The sequence below is a fragment of the Dermacentor albipictus genome, unplaced genomic scaffold (assembly GCF_038994185.2).
Source record: "Dermacentor albipictus isolate Rhodes 1998 colony unplaced genomic scaffold, USDA_Dalb.pri_finalv2 scaffold_13, whole genome shotgun sequence".
Classification (NCBI taxonomy): Eukaryota; Metazoa; Arthropoda; class Arachnida; order Ixodida; family Ixodidae; genus Dermacentor; species Dermacentor albipictus.
In genome coordinates, this window is record NW_027225567.1 from 9,462,900 (window position 1) to 9,488,304 (window position 25,405).

Here is a 25,405-nt window from a genome sequence, read left to right on the forward strand (position 1 = left end):
TTCGTCCCTTCTCATATTTTTTTTTCTCATGCTTTCATTTTTGTCACGCTCTTCTTTCCATCTTTATTTCCCCTTTCCCTTCCCCTAGTACAGGGTAGCAAACCGGACGTTTTAAGTCTGGTTAACCTCCCTGCCTTCCTTTCATTTGCATCTCTCTCTCTCCTCCTCCACATCTACTCTTTCCGTCGTTAAACCAGCAACAGCCAGGGATTCTTATGGTGATTGTTTGTTTTACCTGGCGTACAATCTTAAAAAAAATGATGAAACTTACTTTCGGAACATCCCTTGTAAATGAAATGCGGCGAGGCTATGGTATGAGGAGGCAAGCTACCCTTGCCTGCCGTGGTGGCTTAGTGGCTATGGAGTTGCGCTGCTAAGCACGAGGTTGCGGGATCAAATTCCGGCTGCAGCTGCCGCATTCAATGGGTGCGAAATGCAAAAATGCCTGTGTCCCGTGCATTGGGGACACATTAAAGATCCCCTGGTGGTCAATATTAATCTGGAGTCCCCCACTATGGCTTGCCTCATAATCAAATCATGGTTTTGGCACGTAAAACCCCAGAACCCAATTCAATTAAAGCTACCCTCCTTGCAGCGGGGGCTGTCACCCTATATGACATCCATTGTCTGCTTTCTCCCATACTTCACGAGCCTTCTGCTCCACATTTTTTCCCGACTCTAGCACGCTTCCAGAGGCAGTTTTCCGTACTCTTTTTGTAAAAATTGTTTTGTTCACACTGCTACTTGCTATTTGTGAACTGCAGGTGCTATGGTGGGAGTGGCTCCTGCGAGAATGCCACGCAGCTCTTCGGCAGCAGGAAATTCAGCTTGAGGTGCAGCGGCCACACTTCACAAGAAGAGAATTGCTGCCATATGCTTCCGCTCCTTTTTTTCCCTTTCATCAGATGGAGCTTTCAAGACCGGTTGGTTATCAGCAGCACAAGCTCAAACTCGGACAGCATCTCAATAAGCTATTACATTAGTTGTGACAGCTGTGATGCAGAGACATGTTTCCTGTGCCTAAAACTAGTTTGCTGGATGAGCTTAGTGTTGCTGGTTTGTATGTGCAATTGAAAAAAATACCCTTACATTCAGATATACGTATATAATCAAGAGTCCAAGCTACTACTTTACATGCTCTAAACAGGCACTGTACTCGTAACATGGAGTTTATTGTAGATATCACTGAATGGCGCAAGAAATTGTGGTTTTATTGCGATAGCAATTATATGGACACTCCAGGCACATTTCTGCCGTCGCCGTTGCCGTGAGGTTCCGTAAAGTCCAAGGGCAACAAAATCGTCGCCATGCGCTGATGCTGTATGTGCGAGCGAAAGCATGCGAGGGTGAGCCGGCGAACGCGGCTCAAATTTGCGTGTGCGAGCGAGGAAGGCAGGCCAGAGGCACGCCCTAATAAAAACTAGGAACTTTAGTTGTACTGATCTCTGTATGTATTTGATGGCATTTTAGGTTCTTTGAAAATTAAAGCAATCATCTTGCTTGTTAAATAGGAAAAAAAAATTCCTGCGCATAGTACGCTGGCATGCAGCACCTAGAGTCTTGGAAACAATTCTTCACTTCTCTTGCTTTAGAACTGATGCAAGGCTATTCCTTCAGTGCAGAATTAGTGCATGGTCCTCATAATTCGTAAGCTCCTGTTCAAAGATTTTACCATCCTGAATACCATTAAGAGTGATAAACGTTTGCTTCTCGAACCTGGAAAGAAGCAGCGGACAGACGATATAAGCATGTCACCTTCACAAGTGGCACAGTTGTGCTGGATTCATAAATTTGTAACTGCCACTGATGTCACTATAAAGGCAGTTTTTAATTTATATACCACAATGAATGCGCCACAGTTCCACTCTAAAATGGCTGTAGCAGCATACAACCTGCGCTCCTTTTAAAAGGCCTGTGACCAAAGTGCAACGTTTGTCATCACGAAGCATAACACGCCCAGTAGATGGCACATCTAACTTTTCTTAATGCTCCAGGCTCTTTTAAAGTTGTTTGCTTTATAAAACATTAATAAGCCCAAAATTAGAATATGCTACATCAGCAACAGTAAGATACCCATAACATAAACTTAACACACTAGAACTACAGTCGAACAGCCGGAATTTTTGAACAGCACGACAGAATATGTACCAACCAGCCTAAATGGTCTCCTTGCTGATATTACAATTAGTTCAAAATAAGTCTGCTGGTTTTATTAAGGCAGAAGCCTTTCTAGGCTCATGGTGAAGTTGTATTGAACTCAGTATATTATGTAATACATAAACAAAAAGAAGAATGAATGCACTTTTCACGCATAAAAGTTTCATTAACGAGATGTCTGTCATAAAAATGATATAAATTGCCAGAATAAAGTGTGCATCTTCTACACATAGGAAAGTATAAATTGCTCTGACGTTTACGACAATGATGGCAGATATAGCATAATACAATTTTTCACTGAACATGTATTCTACTTAACAATTTAACAGCAAGCACTACAGTTTGGTGCGCCGGGCTGTGGCCGCCAATGTTCCAGGCTGGCTTGCGCCGTCGTCGCTTTCAGAGTCAAAGTCTGATGAAAAGACCGCACCCTCAAACTTGCTCCTGCTCGATCCATCGATAAGACCAGCTGCAAACACAGCGGAATAGCTAGATCTGCCATCTTTCGAAGTGGGCGCGCCGCTGACAGAGGCGGCCATTTTTGCTTTCTGCTTTGACGATCACGAAAATTCAGAGTGCGTTAAGAAATTAACGCCTTGTGGGGAAAAAGCGAACTGCTTAGAAAACAAAAGTATAGTTGTCCTCCTTCACGACCTATGGTGCAGTGTGTACGTGAGCAGCGTGGAAGGTCTCGCAAGCGGCATTTCAAGCCACTGATAGCGGGCGGCCATTTTTGCTTTCTACTTTGATAATCGCAAGAATTTTAGAGTGCGTTCAAAAATCACTGCCTGGGGTGAAAAAGCGAATTGCTTAGAAAACAAAAGAATAGGACTCCTATTTTACGTTCGATAGTACAGTGTCTCCGTGGGTGGCACGTAGTCTCGAAACTGGTGTTTCAAACCATCGTTAGCAGGCTAACGATGCCGAATGGGCAAGGTACGTAGAGTTAAATAGCAATATTATGAACTTGTAACAGATCAGCCATTTGAGTGGTTTATTTTCTTAGTTCTGCATCACCTTTTGTTTTTAAAAGATTTTTTTAATCATTTCTCTAAATTTCTTTTAAGTGACAATAAACCTCCAAGAAGTAGAGTGGTAGTATAGTTGGCGATATATTAATGTAGTCAAACACATTTCACTTTTTATTGGAAATAACTTACAGACGAAAGAGCTGACATCAGTCAACTGGTCCAAATTAAAAACACAACACAAGTCGACCTGCTGCTTAAAAAAAAAAATGCACACCTTTGCAGGCACAACCTTGTAATCCACAGCATACTCTTGGCTGCTACGAAACAGTCAACTGGTCCAAACACAAGTCAAGTCATTGCACATCGAAACAAAAGGTTGTACGGCCACTTGGGGGATCAAACGTAAATTGCCATTCGAGGGCGTACGGGTCCAACTTGGTGCCGTTCAAAAATTGCACCCCCTGGCGGGAAAAACGGTCCCAAATTATTTGTTTTCCTGGAACAATAGCTTTTGTGGGACCAGATGTGACCGTGTTCGAGTCGTCAAGCATGAATTCTGCCCACAATGCAACTCCATTGCAGTAACCTTGCCTGTACAAAGGTGACAAAAAGAAAAGGCCATCAGAACACACAATACACACCCATACAAACATTCGAAGTACCTTAGAAATAGGGAAGCTCTGATAATTAATGGACTACAGTGAAATTAATTTGAAATAGTTTGATATGACCAAAATTACAAGTGAAATGGGAAGATAAGGGCCAGAAGCTCACACATGGCAGCACCACCATGCCAAGAAAATGAACTGCTGTTAACGGCAAGTATTAAGAGTTCGAACAGATTGGCTATCTTTCCATGTTCAGAGCGGCACTTTCGGCACCTTAGCCCATGCAGGAGTTGCAGGCACTATTTGTGCTGCTGATGTGCCCAAGCCGATGCTGCGAAGTTCGATATATGCCTATAATGGCCAAGTTTAATGCATAAAGTTTAAAGTACAATTAATTCGTTTTGTGATACGGCACCCCTTCGATATATGCAACACTTTGGTTTATCTGCGTTATATATAACAGGGTTCAACTGTATCGAAATTACATTTTAAAGACAATATCTTCCTTAGCAAGTTGCCCCCACAGTTTTTCGTATTGGGTGTGCATTTCTAGCCTTTTTGGCGGACTGATATTGCTCCTACTCCCCTTACGCGAGGGGCAACACAACAGAATTCTGTGCAGCGACTTTGCCTTCAGAGTTTCATACAATAATTACTAGAGGGAGCACTCTGGTCCTAGTGTCTATGGGAGCTGCAAGTGGGGCACTTTAGCCAGCATGGGGATGATGCGTTGTATATAGACTTGAAGCCAGGACAAAGTTTAGGCAAACATCTTCATTGCTTTGTAATCTCTTAATTTTCAACGATACTGCATAACAAATAATTAAATAAACTTTACTAAAATTGTCCAATGGCAGGATTCTAACACAGCAGCCCGATATTGAAACCGTTACACCACGGATGCATGCATAGATAAGCGGCATAAAATGCCCTTATGAACTTCTCGTGGGTGAGTTAGTACGTCGAGATGCTTGGCGCATTTTGCTTTGGCCACCTCAACAGGCTGAACTGATGCAATTAGTAGCAATTGTGCATCCTCTGCACTTACAAAAATATAAATTGTTCTGAAATTTACAACAATAAAGGCAGGTATAGCATAATAAACAAAGCCACAAGAACATCTGAATCCACAAGCATGAAGATCAGACAAATCCATGTACTACCATCATTCCCATGGTGGCTAAAGATTGCAGCACCAGAGCTGAATGAATGAATTCTGGAGTTTTATTTGCCAAAACCACGATTTGAATATGAGGCACACCATAGTGGGGGACTCCAGATTAATTTTGATCATTAGGGGAGCTTTAACATGCACCTAAATCTACATACAGAGGTGTTTTCACATTTTGAGCCCATCAAAATACAGCCTTGGCGGCCGGGATTTGATCCTGCAACCTCGTGCTTAGCAGCACAACACCATAGCCGCTAAGCCACCGCGGCAGGTCAGTGCCCGCATTCCCTCTAGTAATTATTATAGGAAACTCTGTCAACCACAAATCTATCAGGATTACATTGTCTTTGATCGATGTCAACTGCAGGCTGAATCACTTTACAACTTTTATACAGGTACAAGACATTCGATCCTTAGAAAAAGCATCGAAACACTGCAAATAATTTATTATAATAAATTTTCTATGAACTAGTTTCTGTTTTGTTTCCTAGAAGCATTTGTCATTAATACGAAAAACTACAATTTTATGGCACTTGCTCGCTTGATCGTCTGCTATGCTGCTACTCACTGAGTGGCCACCTACTGGGAGATGAAACTTGTACACAGAAACGCTATTGCAGTACATTATTTAAGATTTACCAATATTAAAAAAAATTTTGGGGGGGGTCTAAATCTTTAAATTAAAAAGAAATGAAAGGTGAAAATGTCATGTCAGCATACTCCTAATTTATTGCTTGTTACCACAGAGGCACACAATTTAAAATGACTCCCAAGGATTGGACAATAACGAAAATTAATTTTTAATAGAAATAGTCTGACAAGTGATCCTAAAATGCAAACAATACTTAAGCCTGTCACCCAGGGAGTTGGAAACATAATTAGTCTAATTACTACCGTGAGTCATTTCACACTGTATGCCTGAGTGATAATGTGGACACATCTTTCTTAAACGCCCTCTATATACCAGTATGATTCAAGAAAATTGCTGCTCTAGATTTGGTATTAGCATATTAGAGCAAATGGCACAAATATGGAACAGCGCCTTTACTAAGGGCCTTTGTTTTGGGCATCTGTTAGCCCCTCTTGCTTTTCAATGCATCCAGTGCTCACAACTTCAGTATAGATACAGGTATTGCAGTGAAGACCATCTACCAAACAATGCAATTTTGCCTAGCACTATTCATAGCTTCTGTGGACATCAGAATTTGCTATAATTTCCAATACAATAACTAATTTGGACTAATTAGTTGAGGGAGCATGTAGTAATCACAGAATTCAAGTTAGCCAATATATGAAACTATTTGTTACAAACTTTGCCTAGCAGCAGTTTTGAGAAACACAGACTTAAATGTGCCAAATACATCCCACAACCTAAAATCTACTGCGTGTTCTTAGCAGCCACTTGAAGTAGGCCTGTTTTATTTGTTCAAGTAAAATTTATTAAATTTATGCCCAATATGTGGACACTGCATCTGTGAACACAGTTCTAAACACCAAATTTAGTTGTTTGCAGCACAATATCTTCTGCATTGCATTTCCTTTTCCGTGAATAAACTAAAAGCTGTGTGGAGGCTATTGATTCGCCTCATCAGGCAGACCCAAATGGCACCATAATTGGCAAGGCAGCAGCCACGGCCCTCATCCTCTCTAAAAATGCCGTGTCGAAGAAATTCGACATGCTCTATTTAAGAGCAGCACCACTGTGTAGTGCATGCATGAGGCCTTATTGGCAAAAAATTTAATGGCTGTTTAAATGGGGACAGGATGAAAAAAAAAAAGCAATTTCCATCTCAATTATTCAAGAAGACACCAGTAAACATTTAGTTACAGTAATAAAGCAGGAATTTGTTTTGAGATGGGCTGGTCTTGGATAAAAGCAGTGTTTGGAAAATGCGTCCACTGTGGAAAGAAAAAGCTTGGCACAATCTGGTGTATCACTGTAAACATTGTTTCCCTCTCTCCTTTTAGGAACTCAAGTAGTTGAAGGGTATGATAGAATGCTGATGAATCAATTCGAAACTGACTCAAAAAACAATAATAAAAAAATCACCCATTATGGTAGTCCCTAATGTGAAATTTGAGTGCAGCTTTATACATGTTTTCATTTTGCGATATACTGAGAAAGAATTTGAGAGTGACATGTAGCAGAGTCAGCGATGGTTGAAAATCTGATCTGTGGGTCAAGCGAGTCAGCTTTTATGCATGACTCGTCGAAGGTTCCAGTGTAATCGCTAATGTCTGTTGGCTTCCACAAAGTACCACACAATTCGCTTCACCCATACAATCAGATTACAAAACAACTGCAAACCATGAAAATCTGAACAAGCATGAATGAGACCAAACCAAGCAAACCAAACAAGCGGGAGCAGATGATAGTATGAAACGAGCAGTCTGGCTGAGACCAGCTACGAGTACGCATCGGGTGGTTGGGCAGGTCCATACGACACCAGTTTCCCGCACGCACCTCACCAAAGGGGCCGCTCTCATTGGTCTCAGCTGTTCGCGGCTCGTGTATTTCATATCCTGCTCCACATTCGCTCTTTCATTTTTACGCTGTTACGCTGCCGCTTGCCGCAGGAACGGGCACATAAGAGCTGTGCTCTAAAGACAAACTGAGGTCACTACTGGCACAGACAGTGTCACTTGACAACAATTTGGCATCACCTCCCTTCCTAGACATGAAGTCTTGCACTTTCAAACCAGTTTTGATGGCCATTTTTACAGCGCAGCTCTTAGGCGGTCGTTCCTACGTTGAGTGTCGGCGTCCCTTGTAACCGAGCAAATGAACAATTCGAAGGATGAAAGAGCGAACACGTAGTACAGTGGGAGATGCAAGATTGCAAGAGTGAAGAGAGCGCGATGAGGAAAGTGAAGGAGAGTATCGTGAAAGGATAAGGAGGAAAGCGGAGTGCTGCACAAGACATCCTCAATGGCAGCGACCAGGCATGCGGCTATGGAAACAAAGCGCTGGTGTTAGTTTCGGACCCGCTACACATCAACTCCATGCAAGCCACATGTTCTTGTGTTCACGCTTTTTTTCTGAACAATGAGCGACGCAACAGATGGAAATGCTTTGTCTGCTGCTACTGCTAAACAAACTGCCCGAGCAGAGGCTCAGCGCCACCACCTTCTTGACGCTGTCATTCAGAATCAAATTCCTTGTCACAATATATTGTGAATTCAAGACACCTAAATGGCTGCGCTCAAAATTCACATTAGGGAGCATCGTAATCATCAGTGAATCTTTTATGCATATTGTGCTCTACATAAGTTATATTCAGGAGGGCTTTAGGGGCCACATGTGATGAACCAGTAAAATAGTAAAGCTTTGAATGTTCAGTAATTTTTCCCATTTTGCATTGTTTTAGCAATGTCGAGCTTACAAAACTTATTCATCATCATCATCAGTCTATTTTATGTCCACTGCAGGACGAAGGCCTCTTCCTGCGATCTCCAATTACCCTTGTCCAGCCCCAACTGATTCCAACTAGTGCCCGCAAATTTTTAAATTTTATCACTCCACCTACCCTTCTGCTGTCCTTGACTGCGCTACCCTTCTCTTGGCACCCATTCTGTAACCTTAATGATCCACGTTATCAAACCTACGCATTACATGAGCTGCCCAGCTCCATTTCTTTCTCTTAATGCCAATTAGAATATCGGCTATAGCCATTTGCTCTCTGATCCAAACCGCTCTCTTTGTGTCTCTTAATGTTATGCCTAGCATTATTCGTTCCATTGCTCTTTGCATGGTCCTTAACTTGTTCTCCAGCTTCCTTGTCAGTCGCCAAGTTTCTGCCCCATATGTCAGCACCGGAAAAATGGTCTTCAGAAGAGTATAGGCTTGGGCTGGTTGGTAATACATAGTTACACTAGAAGCATAGCGCAGGAATGATGATCGATGATCGACTAAGACTAGACAGGACAAGCACTGGTCCTGTCTAGTCTTTGTCGATCGTCCTTCCCGCGCTATGCTTCTAGTGCAACCGGTAAAATGCACCGATTGCACACTTCCTTTTCAATGATAATGGTAAGCTTACAGTCAGGAGCTGACAATGTCTGCCGTATGTAATTTAACTAATTTTTAACTTTCTGTGAATTTCCTTCTCATCATCAGGGTTCCCTGTGAGTAATTGACTTAGGTAAATGCACTCCTTCAGAGATTCTAGAGCCTGACTGGCATTTCTGAACTCTTGTTCCCTTGCCCGGCTACTCATCACTACCTTTGTCTTCTGCATACTAATCGTCAAGGCCACTCTTACACTCTCTCTGTTAAAGGGCCCCTCACCAGGCCCCATAGCAAATTTTGCTTATACGCTGGTAGTTGTTACGTGTCCTATAGGGAGTGCTCTGCCTCAAAAAGTTTTCAAATCAGCTCAGTAATAGCCGAGATAAAAATATTTCAGTGTCGCAAACCCATGATTCCAGGTGGTGAGCTTCACCGCAAACGGACGCTCTCTCCACTTGCCTCATCTAGCCTCTGCAAGTGAAATTCCTTCCCTGCATTCTCCCATACCGGACCTTGAGGATCACGTGAACGCATACGTCATGGGCCCCGCCTTTATTTTTTTAATTTTTTCACTTTTATTTTTTTGCGGCGTGGCGCACTTTTGCTGATGGCATTGTGTGCAACCTGTTGTGATTGTCTCGTTTCCTGCAGCACACGATTTTGCACGCTGTGCACGAGGAAATCTGACTAGCGGTAAAAGTCTGTGCTACACGAATACTGAGGCAGACACAAGTGGATCACTGAGCATGATGCTGTGCTGGAACATGGTAGAAAATGACATAGTTTCGGTGTCTGCGTGCATGATTGCATGACGTGGGAACAAGCAGACGGAACGGAAGTACATCTTTCTTGCTGCCGTGCGAAGTAAAACAAGAACATGCAGATATTCGGTTTGTGTGTTTTATTATTTCTCTAAGCTTTAATTCGCCTATGCTAGCAACATATTGTTACAGTTAGTGTTGAACCGGGTTTATTTAAAGGACGAGATTGATGGTGAAGTAAAGATGGCGTCCCGAGGCTGTGCCAGCTAATGTCTTCCTCCTCTTCTTCTCGACCGGCTCATGCCATAGCAATATTACACAAATAACAGATGTTGGCTTGAATAATTCTCAGTCATGTGTCACCATGATTGACGTCACAGCGTGAACTCATGTACGTAGGTGCACTAGCACGTGTATGTCATCCTTTGGCTTGGAATGTCACGGCCACGAGAAGGGAAAATGATGTTCGGTTTGAAATTTCAGATCTTTCTACGGCGTGTAACGATGTAATACTTTGCAGACACGATCGTTATCGCACATTGTGTGCTCAGCACTTGTCAGCTTAAAATGTTCAGACTTGGTAAGTGGTCCTTTAAAGGAACACTAAAGTGAAAAGCGATTTCTTCTGCATGAGTAAATCACCGTTCTACAACACCAAAAACACCACCCTTACAACGATAGGACGTTCGGTAAGCGAGAAAAAGCGCAAGAACGAAATACGGGTGGCGACGCCTACTTAAGTTCCTGCACCTGGGGGCTGTGATGTCATGGATTTTGATGGCATCTTCTAGGGCCTACTAATTATATATAGCGGTACAGATTGACTACATTGTGTTCTAAAGGAACCAAATATTAAACATGCCAAGTTTTGGGAACCTTTACTCAGCCAACGCGGCCCAAATGCGAAAACAAACTTTGGAATCCCTGACGTCACGCTGACGTACCGGCGCTGGCGTTTCGGCGCGAAATTCAAATACTGATACTTGGACCTTCATTTTCTCATCTAATATTCAAACTATTTTCTTGAAATGACTGCCTGCAGGGTTCTCAAACAATGCTTTATTAGTGTACAATGATTTATTGTTTCCCTTTAGTGTCCCTTTAAGGTCCTCAATCATTTGTTGTAACTCGTCTCCAGTGTAGCTGAAAAGGACAATGCCATCTGCAAACCGAAGGCTGCCGAGATAGTTGCCATTGATTCTTACTCCTAAGCCTTCCCAGTTTAATAGCTTGAATACTTCTTCCAAGAACGCAGTGAATAACATCAAAGAGATTGTGTCTCCTTATCTGACCTCTTTCTGTATAGGTATCTTCCTACTTTTCTTCTTTAGAATTAAGGTAGCTGTGGAATCTCTGTAGATATTTTCCCAAGATATTTATGTGTGCCACTTGTACTCCTTGATTACATAATGCCTCTATTACTGCTGGTATCTCTACTGAATCAAATGCCTTATCATAATCTATGAAAGTCATAGAGAAGCTGCTTGCACTCTGGAGATTTTTCAGTTACCTGATAAATGAGATGGATATGATCCATTGTGGAGCATCCCTTCCTGTAGCCAACCTGTTCCTTTGGTTGACTAAAGTCCAGTGTTGCCCTTATTCTATAGGAAATTATCTTGGCAAATATATTATATAATACTGGGAGTAAGCTAATGGGCCTATAATATTTCAATTCTTTAACATCTCCCTTTTTGGGAATTATTGTAATATTTGCATTCTTCCAGTTCTCTGCGACCCTTGGAGTCGACAAACACTTCGCATAGAGAGCTGCCAGTTTTTGAAGCATTATGTCTTCTTCATCTTTGATTAAATCGACTGTTATTCCATCTTTTCCTGCCACTTTTCCTCGTTTCATGTCTTGCAAGGCCCTTCTAACTTCATCGCTGGGTATGGAAGAAGTCTCTGCAACCTGTTCTTTTTCCTACAGCACAAAGGACAAGGACGAGACGAGTGCACATACACAGCACTGTGTATGTGCACTCGTCTCATCCTTGTTAAAAAGAAGTCAAATTACGGGGTTTGACGTGCCAAAACCAATTTCTGATTATGAGGCACGCTGCAGTAGAGGACTCCGGAAATTTCGACCGCCTGGGGTTCTTTTAACGTGCACCTAAATCTAAGTACACGGGTGTTTTCGAATTTCACACCCATCGAAATGCGGCCGCCGTGGCCGGGATTCGATTCCGTGACCTCGTGCTCAGCAGCCCAACACCATAGCCACTGAACAACCACGGCGGGCCTCGTCCTTGTTCTTTGCGCTGTAGGAAAAAGAATGTCGCGCCAACTTGCCCAAGCTTAAACAGTCTCTGCAACTGTTCATTATTGCTTCGAATGAAATATCGTGGCCCCTCTGGGATTTGTACAGGTCAGCATAGAATTCTTCTGCTACATTTATTATACCTTCGAGATTGCAGATGATATTACCCTATTTATCTTCAAGTGCATACATCTTGGTTTGTTCTATGCAAAGTTTCCGTCTCACAGATTTCATGCTGCGTCCATTTTTTATGGCTTCCTCAGTTTTTCTCACATTTTCGAATCTCTTATTTTCTCCTTGTTGATCAATTTTGACAGTTCTACGAATTCTATCTTATCTCTTCAGTTAGACACTTTCGTTCTTTGTCATTTCTTTATTAGGTTCTTTGTTACTTGGGAGAGCTTGCCTACAGGTTGCCTTGGTGCCTTACCTCCCACTTCAATTGCTGCCTCTGAAGCAAGCCTACTTATGGTTTCATTTGTTACCTCTATGTCATCTTCATCTCTCTGTTCTAAGGCTGCATATTTGTTTGCAAACAGCAGCCTGAATTGGTCTGCTTTTACCCTTACTGTGTCTAGGTTGGCCTGTTTCTTCCCGACCAATTTTACTCTTTCTCTCTTCAAATTGAGGTGAATCTGAGCCCTCACCAACCTATGATCACTGCACTTTACTCTACCTAACACTTCAACATCCTTCACTTTGCTGGGATCGGCAGAAAGTATGAAATCAATTTCATTTCTTGTTTCGCGATCAGGGCTTTTCCAGGTCCATTTTCTGTTGCTATGCTTCCTGAAAAAGGTGTTCATTATTCGCAAAACCTATTGTTTCTATACTATTTTAGGCATATTTAGTTTTAGATAAATTTCTTGTTAATTTTTGTGCAGAATATAACAGTGATGCCTGATCGCTGAATTTTGATTTCCTTAATACTGAAAAAAATTGAATTTTTCAGTATGAAGTACAGTGGTCTCACTTGCAAAAAAAATTTTTCTTTAGAAAGAGACAAACGCCCTGAAACATAAGAATAGGCTCACAATTATGTATATGTTCATTCCTTCTAAAGCAATAACACAAAGGAAGACACAATGTCCCTATAATTTTGCAACAATAGGTTTTGTAAGCGACCCCAACCATTTAACATTGTATGAGACATAATTGCTTTAAAAATTAAGCTAGAGCAATGATACTTAGCCCAGAGTACTGCGTGAACGCCACAAAGAATATGTCCAATTTTCACTGAAATCGGAGGCAGTGGCTCAAAAGCTGGGGATCTTGGCCTGTGTCCCCCTTTAAACATGAAAAAATAGTTGCACAAAACATTGTGTACTGCAAAATGAAGCTGGTGTCTTTAAAAATGTATTACAACCATATACTGTCGTAACGATGTTAATAAAACAACAATATTTATTAAGGGCGAACTTGTGCCCACAAGTAAAAGTCACTGCGGTCGTGAAGAAATCCACGGCAGTCGCGTTCTCAAAATGGGCTCGAACCGTCCTCCTCTTTCTTCTTGCGTGACACCTCGTGCGCGTGGCGCATGCGAGCTAGGTCCAACTGGCTACCCATGCCACGAAAATCGCTGCCTGTTGTTGAACAACAACACGGTAGGGCATGCACAGTGTCCAATATGAAGGGCGCGCAACTTGAATGTGACGAAGTTGTCGCGGCATTATCCCCCTCCTTACCGCATCGGCCCGATGCGCGAGAGGAAGTACGGGTTGCTGTGGGCTCTCACATTTTTCTTTCTTTTTCTTTTCTTTTTTTCTTGTTCAAAACCTTTCCTGGTAGGGTTTTATGCGGACAACATGCACAACTTCCGCATAGTTGCGCCGTCTTGGGCTCTCATGTCCAGCGGATTTCACTTTGTAAGTCACGTCGCTTATACAACGAAGTATTTCGTAAGGGCCGAAGTATCGGCGTAGAAGCTTTTCAGACAGTCCACGACATCGCACTGGGGTCCATATCCTCACCTTGTCACCGGGCTGATAATGAGCTTCACTACGGTGCTCGTTGTACCGGCTGGAGTCTATGCGTTGTTGGCGGCGTATTCGGTACTTTGCCATCTGTCGTGCCTCCTCGGCTCTTTGCAAGAAATCATCGAGGTCAGATGAGTTATTGTTTTCTTCATCTAACGGCAACATAGCAGCCAAAGTTGTTTCTTGAGTGGCCGTATTATATGCGAAGATGATGTACGGCAAAATTTCATCCCACAGCCTATGTTCAACGTCGACATACATCGAAAGCATGTCAGTCAGCGTTCTGTTGAGGCGTTCAGTTAAACCGTTTGTGTGAGGGTGGTACGCCGTAGTTCTCCTGTGATCAGTATGTGTCATTTGCAACAAGCATTTCATTAGGTCCGCAGTAAAGGCTGTTCCACGATCGGTAATAACAACTGTGGGAGCGCCATGCCTGAGCACGATATTGTTGACAAAGAATTTTGCAGCTTCGACAGCTGTTGCACTGTACAGAGAATCCGTTTCTGTGTAACGGGTCAGATAGTCCGTGGCCACAACTATCCACTTTTTGCCTCAAGAAGATGTTGGGAAGGGTCCAAGGAGGTCCATACCGACTAGTTGGAATGAAGTTTTGGTGGCCCTAATGGCTGGAGGAGGCCTGCCAGTTTTACGGATGAAGTCTTGCGCCTTTGACACTCGCAACAAGTCTTGACGTAGTGCTGCACTGATGCTAATAACTTAGGCCAGTAGTAATTCAGACGAATCCTGGTGAATGTACAGCTCACACCCATGTGTCCAGATGTCGGTTCATCATGACACACATGCAAAATTTCTTCTCGCATAGCTGTGGGTACGACAAGTAAAAACCGTCCAACGTGGTGCAGTGCCAAGGACCACATGACAACGTTCAACGAACTTACACAGATCCCCCGCCTGACTCGAAGGACTTTCCCACCCCCGCACCCGGGGCTGAGCCGAGCGGAGGCGGTGCTGTTCAAACAATTGCAAACTGGTTCCTTACCCACCCCAGTGTTAATGACTCATCTATACCCGAAATTATATGTGAGTGAGGTGTGCTGCATGTGCCAGCGGGGGAGGGCCACCCCGACGCACATCCTATGGGATTGCACTAAGTTCCCCGATGAAGCTTCGACAAGTACGATTCTGCTGCGACTCACGGCTGCGGCGGAATGCTACTACCATGAAAGCCAAACCTGGGCCATCCAGCAGGTCTCAGCAGCTCTTGAAAGACAAAGGCCGACCTAAATCGACGGAAAGTTGCCCCTCAGGGCGACCGACCGCGGGAGTAACACGCGCTGCAGTTGAGTAGAGACCACCCGCTGAGAAGACGTCAGGGCCCGCATCACGGCGCCATTTAATCATGGTGTCGTTCTGCAGGCAACTAAATGAAGTTGTTTCTCTCTCTCTCTCGCTGTTCTCAAAGTTTCTCTTCTAGAGGACGTTTCCTCGCATACAAAACGAGGTTATTCCTCTAGAGAAAATACGCGGGAGTTGAACGTCGAGTCCCTCCAGGCGCTGTATAAGTGGAAGCAAGTCTGGGTCATCTCGTTGTTGAGCGATTTGTGACGCGTCAACAATGCCAAGGAACGGGAAATCCTCTTCTTCTGACACAGCAGTCTCGACTGGTGCACGTGACAAGCAGTCAGCATCGCTGTGTTTCCTCCCGGATCGGTATACGACAATAATATCATACTCTTGAAGCCTAAGGCTCCATCTTGCTAGTCGTCCGGATGGATCCTTGAGATTCGCCAGCCAGCAAAGCGAATGGTGATCACTGACTGCTCTGAATGGTCTACCATAGAGGTAGGGCCGAAATTTACATATTGCCCAAATGACTGCAAGACACTCTTTCTCGGTTGCTGAGTAATTTGCCTCTGCTTTCGACAGCTTACGGCTGGCATAAGCTATTACTATCTCCTCACCGTTCTTCCACTGTACTAGTATGGCACCGAGGCCGACGTTATTTGCATCGGTATGAACTTCAGTGTTGGCTGTCTCATCAAAATGGGCAAGGATCGGAGAAGCTTGCAGGCATTTCCTTAACTCGTCAAAGGCGTCTTGTTGTTCGTTTTCCCACATGAAAAGTTGATCTGCTCTTGTTAGCATTGTAAGGGGCTCAGCAATCTTTGAAAAGTTTTCCACAAATCTTCTGTAGTTTGCGCATAAACCCAAAAAACGTCGCACTGACTTTTTTTCTGTGGGTGCCTGGAACCTCGCAACAGCTGCTGTCTTTTTCGGATCTGGCCGCTCGCCTTCAGGACTGATGACGTGTCCGAGAAACCGAAGTTCATCGAAGCTGAATCGCCATTTTTCCGGCTTAATTGTCAAGTCTGATGCGCTCCTAGTACTAGTCGCAGGCGCTCTAGATGTTGGTCAAATGTGGTGGAAAATACAACCACATCATCCAAATACACTAAGCACGACTGCCATTTCAATCCTGCGAGCACAGTGTCCATCATTCGCTGGAACGTTGCAGGCGCGGAACAGAGGCCGAATGGAAGCGCTCTTGGGCTTCCGGAGTCTCGGGTTGACGGTAATTGATCTGTCGACACTGCAGGTTCCTGGCAGGGCAGTTGACGTTGTAGTTAGGCTGCATAATTCGGTCACTACACAGAACTCGTGGAAATAGGCAATAGCTGTTCGTTGTGTGATGTGTTGGAATTCATTTCCGAAATTCGTAAGTGCAACATTTGCACGGCCATCGCTTAACTGAACAAGACCATCATACCTTGCTGGTGAAGCAGTGCACTGACACGGACACAGTGAAGACAAACAGGAAAAGATGACACTCGCTGCCTGTTTGTCTTCACTGTGTCCGTGTCAGTGCGCTGCTTCACCAGCAAGGTATGATGATCACTCACCAACTAGCCCAACTTTCCACATTACTGAACAATACCCCGAGCCACGCAAATACCTTTGTTGAAAAGGAGCTCTATTTTTCCATCCGCTATGCCTTCGCGGTTGGAAAATCTTTCATTCTCCACAAGAACCATTATACTGCAGCGTGGCGGCACAGTTACGTCATCATCAACGATGCGCAGTGCAGCGAGACGTCGCTCCTCCGATTCTTCCACAGGTATAGCTTGTTTTGTCGAGAAAGACACACTGGACCTACGTAGGTTAATTATGGCGCCGTTAGCTTGTAGAAAATCCATTCTCAATATAAGTTTCCATGAACATTCTGGCAGTACAATAAAGTCAGAAATGTAAGTAAAGCCTTTTATCGTAAGTCTTGCGGTGCATCGGCCAAGGGGCATTAATAAGATGACTGCCTGCCGTGCGTATCTGCGGACCAGTTCACTGCGTCACAACTTTTTTCAGGTGCTTTGCCATCTTGAAGCTTACTACCGAATAATCAGCGCCAGTGTCGACTAAGGCATTCAGCTCGCATCCGTCTATTATCAACCGCAAATCTGACATAATCGTTTCGTTCCTGCACCTGTAGACTGGAATTATCAGCAGCCTCATCTCCACAGGTCGCTTGCTTCAGTTTTCCTGGTGTGGTCTCGGTGAACGACGCCTAGGCAATCTTGGAGACGCACGTGGGCTAGGCGATCGGTAGCACATGGGTGACGGTGACTGTTGTTGATGTTGGCGAGGAGTAATGGGGCTTTGACGCGTCGACAAGCATTCTTCGATCTCTACTGGCCGTTCACCGTTTTGAGGGCATGGTGCGCTTAAGGGATAGTATCCAGCTTGACGGTACGGGCAGAACCTATACAGGTGACCCGCTTCTCCGCAGTGGAAACACAGAGGCCTATGCTCGTGGTCACGCCAGACGTCACTTTTTCAGGGCCTTTGTTCCACAAAACTAGGTGCACTACGTGCTGAAGGCGGATAGGCAGTCGGTGGTTCCAGCAGACGAGGTGCACTGCGTACTGTCGGAGAGTAGGAAACGGTTGTCGCAACTGCTTCACTACTGTGAACTGCGGCTTGCCTGAGTATGTCGGCGTACGTTGGTGTGCGCCACATCAGCTGTGGCTCACGGTCTGGATCCCATATGACCTGCCTCAGTTCATCCCGGATAACGTCGATGATAGATAGTGCAGTTGGAGTCTGAGGTGATAGCAGCTTGTTGAGCTCTTCCCTGATCACTGACCGGACCAGCTCCTGCAGGGCTTCAAGGTCGTTTGGCACGCCTCCAAAGACGTGGGCAGGTGCACAGCTTGCCTCATGGTTGTATTGCCGAGCCCGCTGTTCGAGCGTCTTTTCGATGGTCGTTTCTTCGTATCTGAACTCAGCGACCGTGCGTGGTGGGTTGCGGACGAGAACTGCGAAGAGTTCCTGCTTTGCTCCACGCATGAGATGGCGCAGCTTCTTATCTTCACTCATGTTTGATCAGCACGCTTGAACAGGCGGGACATGTCCTCGATGCACATCGCCACGTTCTTGTTTGTGAGTTGGCTCCTAGGTTGAAGTGCGATTTCTGCCTTTTCTTTCCGATCCATGCTGGTGTACGCTGCTAGAAGTTGTCGTCGAAATTCCTCCCAAGAGGACAAGGAGGGTTCGTGGTTTTCATACCACGTTTTTGCGAAGTCCTCCAAAGCGAAATATACGTTACGGAGCTTCTGTCTCTCATTCCATTCATTAAAGCTCGCCACTCTCTCGAATAGTTCCAACCAATCTTCCAAGACTTCGAATGAGTCGCCGTGGAATGTTGGTGGCTTGCGAGGTTGGCTTACCACCAGCTGTGCCGGTGTTACCTGGCTAGTCATTGTGGCGGCGTCCGTTGTCCGAGTTTCCCTTGGCATGAAGAGAAGAGGGTAGAATTCGGGCGAGTCACCTCGAAGACGACGGCTGGTCCGCTGGTGGGTGTACAGGTGTCAGTTCCACGGGATGGACTCGCTGGTGGTCGGGGCTATGTTGACTTCCGTTCGTGGGGCTTCGACTCATACCTCGCACCTCCACCAGAAATGTAACCATGTTAATAAAACAACGATATATTAAGGGCGTACTTGTGCCCACAAGTAAAAGTCACTGTGGTCGTGAAGAAATCCGCAGCAGTCGCGTTCTCAAACTGGGCTCGAACCATCTTCCTCTTTCTTCTCGCGTGACACCTCGTGCGCGTGGCGCATGCGAGCTGGGTTTAACCGGCTACCCATGCCACGAAGATCGCTGCTTGTTGCTGAACAACAACACGGTAGGGCGTGCACAGTGTCTAATACGAAGGGCGCGCAACTTGAATGTGACCAAGTTGTCGCGGCAATATCATTACATTTTAACCAGAGATGTGGGGATTGACACAAAGTTCAGTATTTTTACTCAAATTGTAAAAAAAGTTGGCACCTTTAAATGTGGAAGAATAGCTACACAAAAGATATCATATTGCAAACTGTTCAAAATGTCTTATTTACCTATTTGCAAAACCTAATAGTATTCACACAGTGGCTGTAAATCAAATCATTACACTTTAATTAGGAAAAAACAACGCGCTAAAAAGCAAATGCTGGATGCTTCTTCAGACATTTGCTCAACATACAGTTGTGTTATCTGTATAGAAATTGGCGCTCTTTGGCCATACCTGGCCCTTGCGCCACTAAACAACACACATCCATCTGTATAGAAAGCCTCACTGCTATTCAAAATGTTGTGCATGCTAAGTGGGACACCATGCATGTGTTTTTGGGTGCATGTAATATGAACATGCACTAGAGTAGTTATGCTTCAAAACTTGACTGGGTTGACCTTTTAATTGAATTCCAACCACAGTCAACCCAACTAAGTCTTCTTGAAAGTGACAACTAAAGGCCCTTCAAAAACTGTGGAGCAACATTACACTTAACCTGTCCCCAGTGGACAATGTTCACAATAGATTTTTACCTTTCAAACAGCACCTTTCCAGTGCATGATATCATGCCTGTTGTTTCAGGGTCTTTTGTAATGTCAAGCTTGACAATTGTAAACTCTTGTGTCATGGCCATGCATGGGTACTGCCACAGTGGTTGGGGCTCCACACGGTCACCAGCGATGAACTGGGCATCCTGAAAACGTTTAACTCAATAAATACTCCATAAGGATAGTGCTTGTGCTGTTAGTTTTGAAACCCACATATTTCTGTATGAGCTGTTCTGGGCAACTGGAAAACTGTAAATGGTTCCACCTCACAAACTTGCTTTCAAGCAACTTCGCACTTGATTAGTGTGTCTATTTCGCTTGCAAGTATTGCATATAAGATTCTTCGTTTGTGGGTAAAGCCCGGTAATTCCCAATTTTTACCCCTTACACAAGTTTTGGGTTAAACCCGATTTCTCCCCGAAATTCTGCCCTTTCGTAAGGGGCAAGAAAAAATGCAGGTATCCGAAGGCTGTGCTTTGTCTCAGTGCCACTACTGCATTGGAAACGCGTGAAACATCAAAAAGAGTGCAATTGAAATGGTGAGAAAATCTCACTCAACCAAAAGAAAGAAATGGTAAGGTGCATTCCTCCCTGTTTCACTGTCTTCCTGTTTTTACTTGCACACACAAAGTGATGAATCCTGGGAACAGCACGCCACATGTTGTCTATAGACAAGCCAAAGCTGTTTGGTTTGTCCTAGGTTTTACCACCGGAGCTGCTGCTGACAGACAACGAAAACATTGGCAATGGTGAGATGAATTTTTTTCAAACTCCGGCAAAGAAGAAATGTTATGTGTTTCTTACAATCTGGGTAGATCTTGAAGATGGTACAATGTCGCACAGTGTCTCGGTAGCGTTACCTGTCATGAGGAAAGGACTGCAGAATTTGGGCCGATCCAGTAGCAATGTTGTCTAACAGATTGTTTCACAGCGCTAGCTCCCACAAGAGAAGAATGGGAGAAAATGCTCCCGCTTGTGCCATGTGATGAGAAGCATGAGAGAAGTATGCGTACTAATCAGACTGTTGTGCTAGGGGGCAGAGGTTCAATGCCATCATGGGACACTTGATTTTTTTTTCATTGAGAGGCTCAAAACAATGTGATAGAGAGGGAGAGAGTGAGAAAAACTTTGTTTCAATGACTTCTAGTTCGACTTAGTAGCATTCTTGTTACCATACAGCGGCAGAGCCATGTTGGCCTCTCATGTGGTTAATGTGTGCCACAAGAAGAGGCCACACAGTGTCATCATGTTGCAGTGTTGGAACAGTCCAGCTTTCCCAGGAGTTGGGATAAGATGGGATTGAAGAACAGTTAATGATTTTGGGGGATGAGAGGGCTCGGGGGCAGCTCACTACCGTGCTCGCTACCAAGCACGCTCTGCCCTTGTGACAATAAACTCCGATCATCATCATCATCACAAGCGTACTAGCTACCATGCTTGTCTGTGGGATTTTCCCGTGGAAGCTGCATTATAACCGGCATTTCGTCCCACGCAGCTACACTGTAAGCAGTACATCACCGTATGTGTATACATAGAGTTCTATGGGAGGGTAAACAGCGGTCAGAAAACGCCGCATTATAGCCGGTTGAGCACTAAAAAGGGTTATAAGTCGTTTAAGCTGTTTTGCAACAGTCTGCCGTTGCAGCTTGATAATGCTTGAATTGAGCAATACATACTTGAAGTGACAGTACAGCGAAACTGTGTGAGTGACTTCTTGTTGCACATGCAGTTCGGCATTCTGTTTTCCCGGTTCTAAGTTCCAGTGCTTGACTGAGTTGACAGACCTGAGTTGACTGAGCACAAAACCATAACTTTCCCAGCCGGACAAAACAGCACTGGTTAGGTCTAACAGCCAAGGGCAGTGTGAACGTGATTAAAATTACTCGCTAGCCAGTGTGGTGGGGTGTGGCTGATTGCTGTGAGAAGTTTCCCACTATGGTGATATGTTCGTAAGAGTGGCTCAACGGTGATCGAACCAGAGGATCACATGCTGATGGCTATAGAAAAGGTGTTTGGGTCTGCGGGTGACCAGCTGAAACTACAGCGAGCATGCCTACCAACCTTCTCTACGTGTTTTCTTGACAAAATGGGTTAAGCTAGTGTGTATGCAGAAAGCACCAAGCTGACTGTGCAACGTCTAAACTGCCACGGTGTCAGGCAGTCAAAATCGCACGTAACATCTCCATGTTGCAGCACCACGATGATGTGCGACACACATCAGGCTGTGTGACAGGCAAACACACGTCCATACAGCCTTGACTACTGACATGCTCGCTGTAGACGTACACAGTGGTGTACGTCGAAGCATGTTGGCGAGGGTCTCGTTCAGACGCTCCGTAAGACCATTCGTCTGCAGGTGATAGGCAGTTGTCCTCCTGTATTAAAGTGGAAAGTTGGGCGAGTTGGTATGGATTCATAATGGTAACAGCGTGAACAAGACGACGACGGAGTGAAAGGACACAGGACAGCGCTTGTCATGTGTCCTTTCACTCTGTCGTCGTCTTGTTCGCGCTGTTACCATTATGAAAGTTGTCCTCCTGTGACTTGTCTGGCTGTATTGTGAAATGGCTTGGGTTGACCAACACTGAGTCAAAGTTGGTCAACAAATCTGTTGTACTGCTGGCATAGTACAATTTTAACTTGCGTTTCTGCATGGAAATATTTGAATAGCAGCATTTTGAAAATAACTTGTTTGCCGAGTTGAAACTTTTTAAACCTTTGTAATTTTCTTTTTTTAAAGATTTGTCAGCTTTTGGCTGTTGCATAGGGTTTAAGGTTAACTCCACAACTATTCAAATTATTCAATTCAAACCAAAAAATTGATATTTTAATTTTTCATGTTTACTCCGAATATAGAAGTGGTCCTGTGGAGAGAGAGCCCACTTTTACCACACAACGAAAACTGAAAACAGTATGTGCTTATCATGCGCTCATTGCTACAGCATAAGTAAGCACCAAATAGTAAATACACTAGCTCAAATGGAAACTGAAGCATGACTATGGCATATCTATTAAGTGCAACTGCAGCTTAACGGTTACAGTGTAATGAGGTATAAAAGAATATTGCTGGCACATTAAACATACCTGAATCAGCCGGTCAAATGAACGCAGGTTGAAACCTTGTGTGGCTTGAATAGGAGCTCTAATCTTCCAGAGGTCCCTGAAGCGAACTGCCACCCCTTTTAAACAGAAGCCTTGAGGAATGGTTACAACAGAGTCTGGAGGGCCCATTAGGTGTTGCAGCGAACATTTTTGGTACCAGAATTTTAGGTTATGCCATGGTAGGATGCTGGTGCTGAAGTGTGGCTCACCAAGTAGCACAAATGCCTACAGAGAAAATGGAATTTCATGTACTAAGATTACAAACAAATAATAAATGAAATAGTTTTCTTAGCACTGCTTATAATACATGATGAATTTAATGCTATCTAGACATTTATACTTCTACCTTAATCCAATTTTTCTATGACAATGGATTTAAATGATTTGAAGTTGAAAATTACCTTTTTCTCCTTGTCTTGTTCAGAGAGGCAGAGTGCATCTTTTTTGATTGCAACTATATTGCAAACCTCATTTTGCTTAGTGTATTCCTCTAGCAAAGAATAAACATAGGTATCTTGCACAACAACGTAAACCTGAAAGAAAAAGAAGCATGGGAAATGTATGAAAATTTTCAATTTGTGCCTGGTGCTAAATCATAAACTCAAAACCCTTACAGCACCAAAACATATCATATTCGCATATTTAACGCATACATTCTTTGGCTAAAAAGTGAGTTCAAATTCGCCTGCGTGTTACAATCGCAGCTAATTCTACTCAACATAAAACAAAACCAATTCTTACTTAAAAAAAGCTCTATGCAAGGTAGCTAGCCGCACTGCCATCGAACAGCCGTTTTTTTTTTTTTCTGCCTTAATTTGTGCTCGCCATTTTCCAGTTTGCTGTACGTGTAGCATTTCTATTGCATTAGATAGAACTGAAGATTATTTTCTGTGGTCGGGAGACAGCGAAAAGGAAGTGTAACCTGACTCCGATAGTGACTAGCTGCTACGATTCAGCCGTGTGCGCGTCTGTGCGACTTCAGGCATCGTGCAAACAACTGTGCATGCCAAGATAGTGCACCAAAAGCAAAAGCACTGATGAAAATAATATTTAAAACGTGTCACATTTTTAAACACTTCTGATTGGACTTGTGCTGCAAGTTCAAATAATATCTGTAAAGTAGTTTAGTAAAATGAGCGTGAAGATAGATGGCTGGGCATTCACTCTTGGTCTCAGTATGTCAGTATGTTTTGCATCAAGCATATTCTACAAGTGGCTGAATAGCTGCTATCCAAGTATACTAGACACAAAACAGTTTATGTTCTCATATCTGACATTCCTGCAGAGAGTTCACGCATGGAGTCCCCGGGGATTCTCTAAACTTGACAAAATTCACTGAATCGATAATTTTTAATCTGTTCTTTGCTGGTGCGCTACACGTTCCAGGATTGTGAAGATGCAAGTAGTGCCTGAAGAGGATAACTACAACTGTACGAATATTACTGCACATGTGTGAGTTATAATGACTAGCAGAAATCAGGCACAAAGATTGCAATTTTATACAAAGAGGCATAAGAAAATGCGTAGTGACCACTAAAGTTTGTCAATAATGTCCTGGAAAATGTTTTTGCCAAGGTATTTATTACCATTTATAGAGCAAGAGGTTGCCCAACTTCTTTAAAATACAAAATAACATGTGGCAGATGGCATAATTCTGCCTTTGTGGCCGGGTTACGGGGTGACACAGATGTTGAATGACAAATGTAACTAACCAATCAGCTAGATAATTAAAACAATTAAAACTTTTTACTTAGTACTAGCTGGATTCAGATGCCATAGGTCATTTTCTAAAATGTGTACAATTTAAAACGATAGTCATTGTACAGGAAGGGTTAAAAGAGTATCTACTTTAAAAAATTTCAAACTCAATAGTATACTATTGCCATTTATCTGTAGACATGGGCACCCCTGACCATGTAGTGTTGCCATGAAAAGAAGTACATAAGCTTGACTTAAATACCAATGGTGGGCAGCTGATCTTAAAGCACAGCACTTCCCAATGCAGACACCAGCATGGCTTGAAGTCTGCCGACAACACAGCGAGACAGGCAAGCTCTTGTTACACAATTCAGCAACTAACTACAATTGTTGGGATACAACTGGGTAAAGCACTAGGTGGTGTGTGCCCTCTCTTGAAAATATTTCACTGCAACTCGAGTGAAAAATTCAACCTAGATGTGAATGCATCCTGTACTTGTCGTAGACTGTGTTACTATGTGCTCACAGGCGTGTAACTACAAGGAGCCAGCAATTTCATGGCACTCACAATGGGGCTGTCAAGGTGTCTACTAAATTACTTAATATATATTCCCTGAACTTTCCAGGTTTACCCTGATAATGTCAATAAATTTCCCTGAATATATATATATATAGATATATATATATATATATATATATATATAAAAGGTTTGAGATTCAATACAGAGGCACGATTCCACACACAACACAGTTTATTGCAGCACCAAAACTAGATTATGAGCACATTTATTCAGTGCTTTAAAGCATCCATTTCCTCCTAGAGAAGAGAGTTCTGTTCTTCATTGATGAGCATTTGC

At 43.7% G+C, this 25,405-nt stretch overlaps 1 protein-coding gene across 13 annotated transcripts in view; it reads right to left on the bottom strand.

Moving 5' to 3' along the window:
* Positions 1-3,286: 3,286 nt before the first annotated feature.
* LOC135915887 (protein arginine N-methyltransferase 7-like) overlaps positions 3,287-25,405 on the bottom strand; it is a 143,401-nt gene continuing 121,282 nt past the window's right edge. For all 13 annotated transcript variants that reach the window (XM_070528600.1, XM_070528599.1, XM_070528604.1 and 10 more), the window contains 4 exons: positions 23,252-23,383; positions 22,833-23,075; positions 19,734-19,894; positions 3,287-3,719 (listed from right to left, as the gene is read on the bottom strand). In XM_070528600.1, coding sequence (XP_070384701.1) covers positions 3,482-3,719; positions 19,734-19,894; positions 22,833-23,075; positions 23,252-23,383 — 774 coding nt within the window. In that variant the 3' untranslated portion in view covers positions 3,287-3,481. The remainder of the gene's footprint in view (positions 3,720-19,733; positions 19,895-22,832; positions 23,076-23,251; positions 23,384-25,405) is intronic.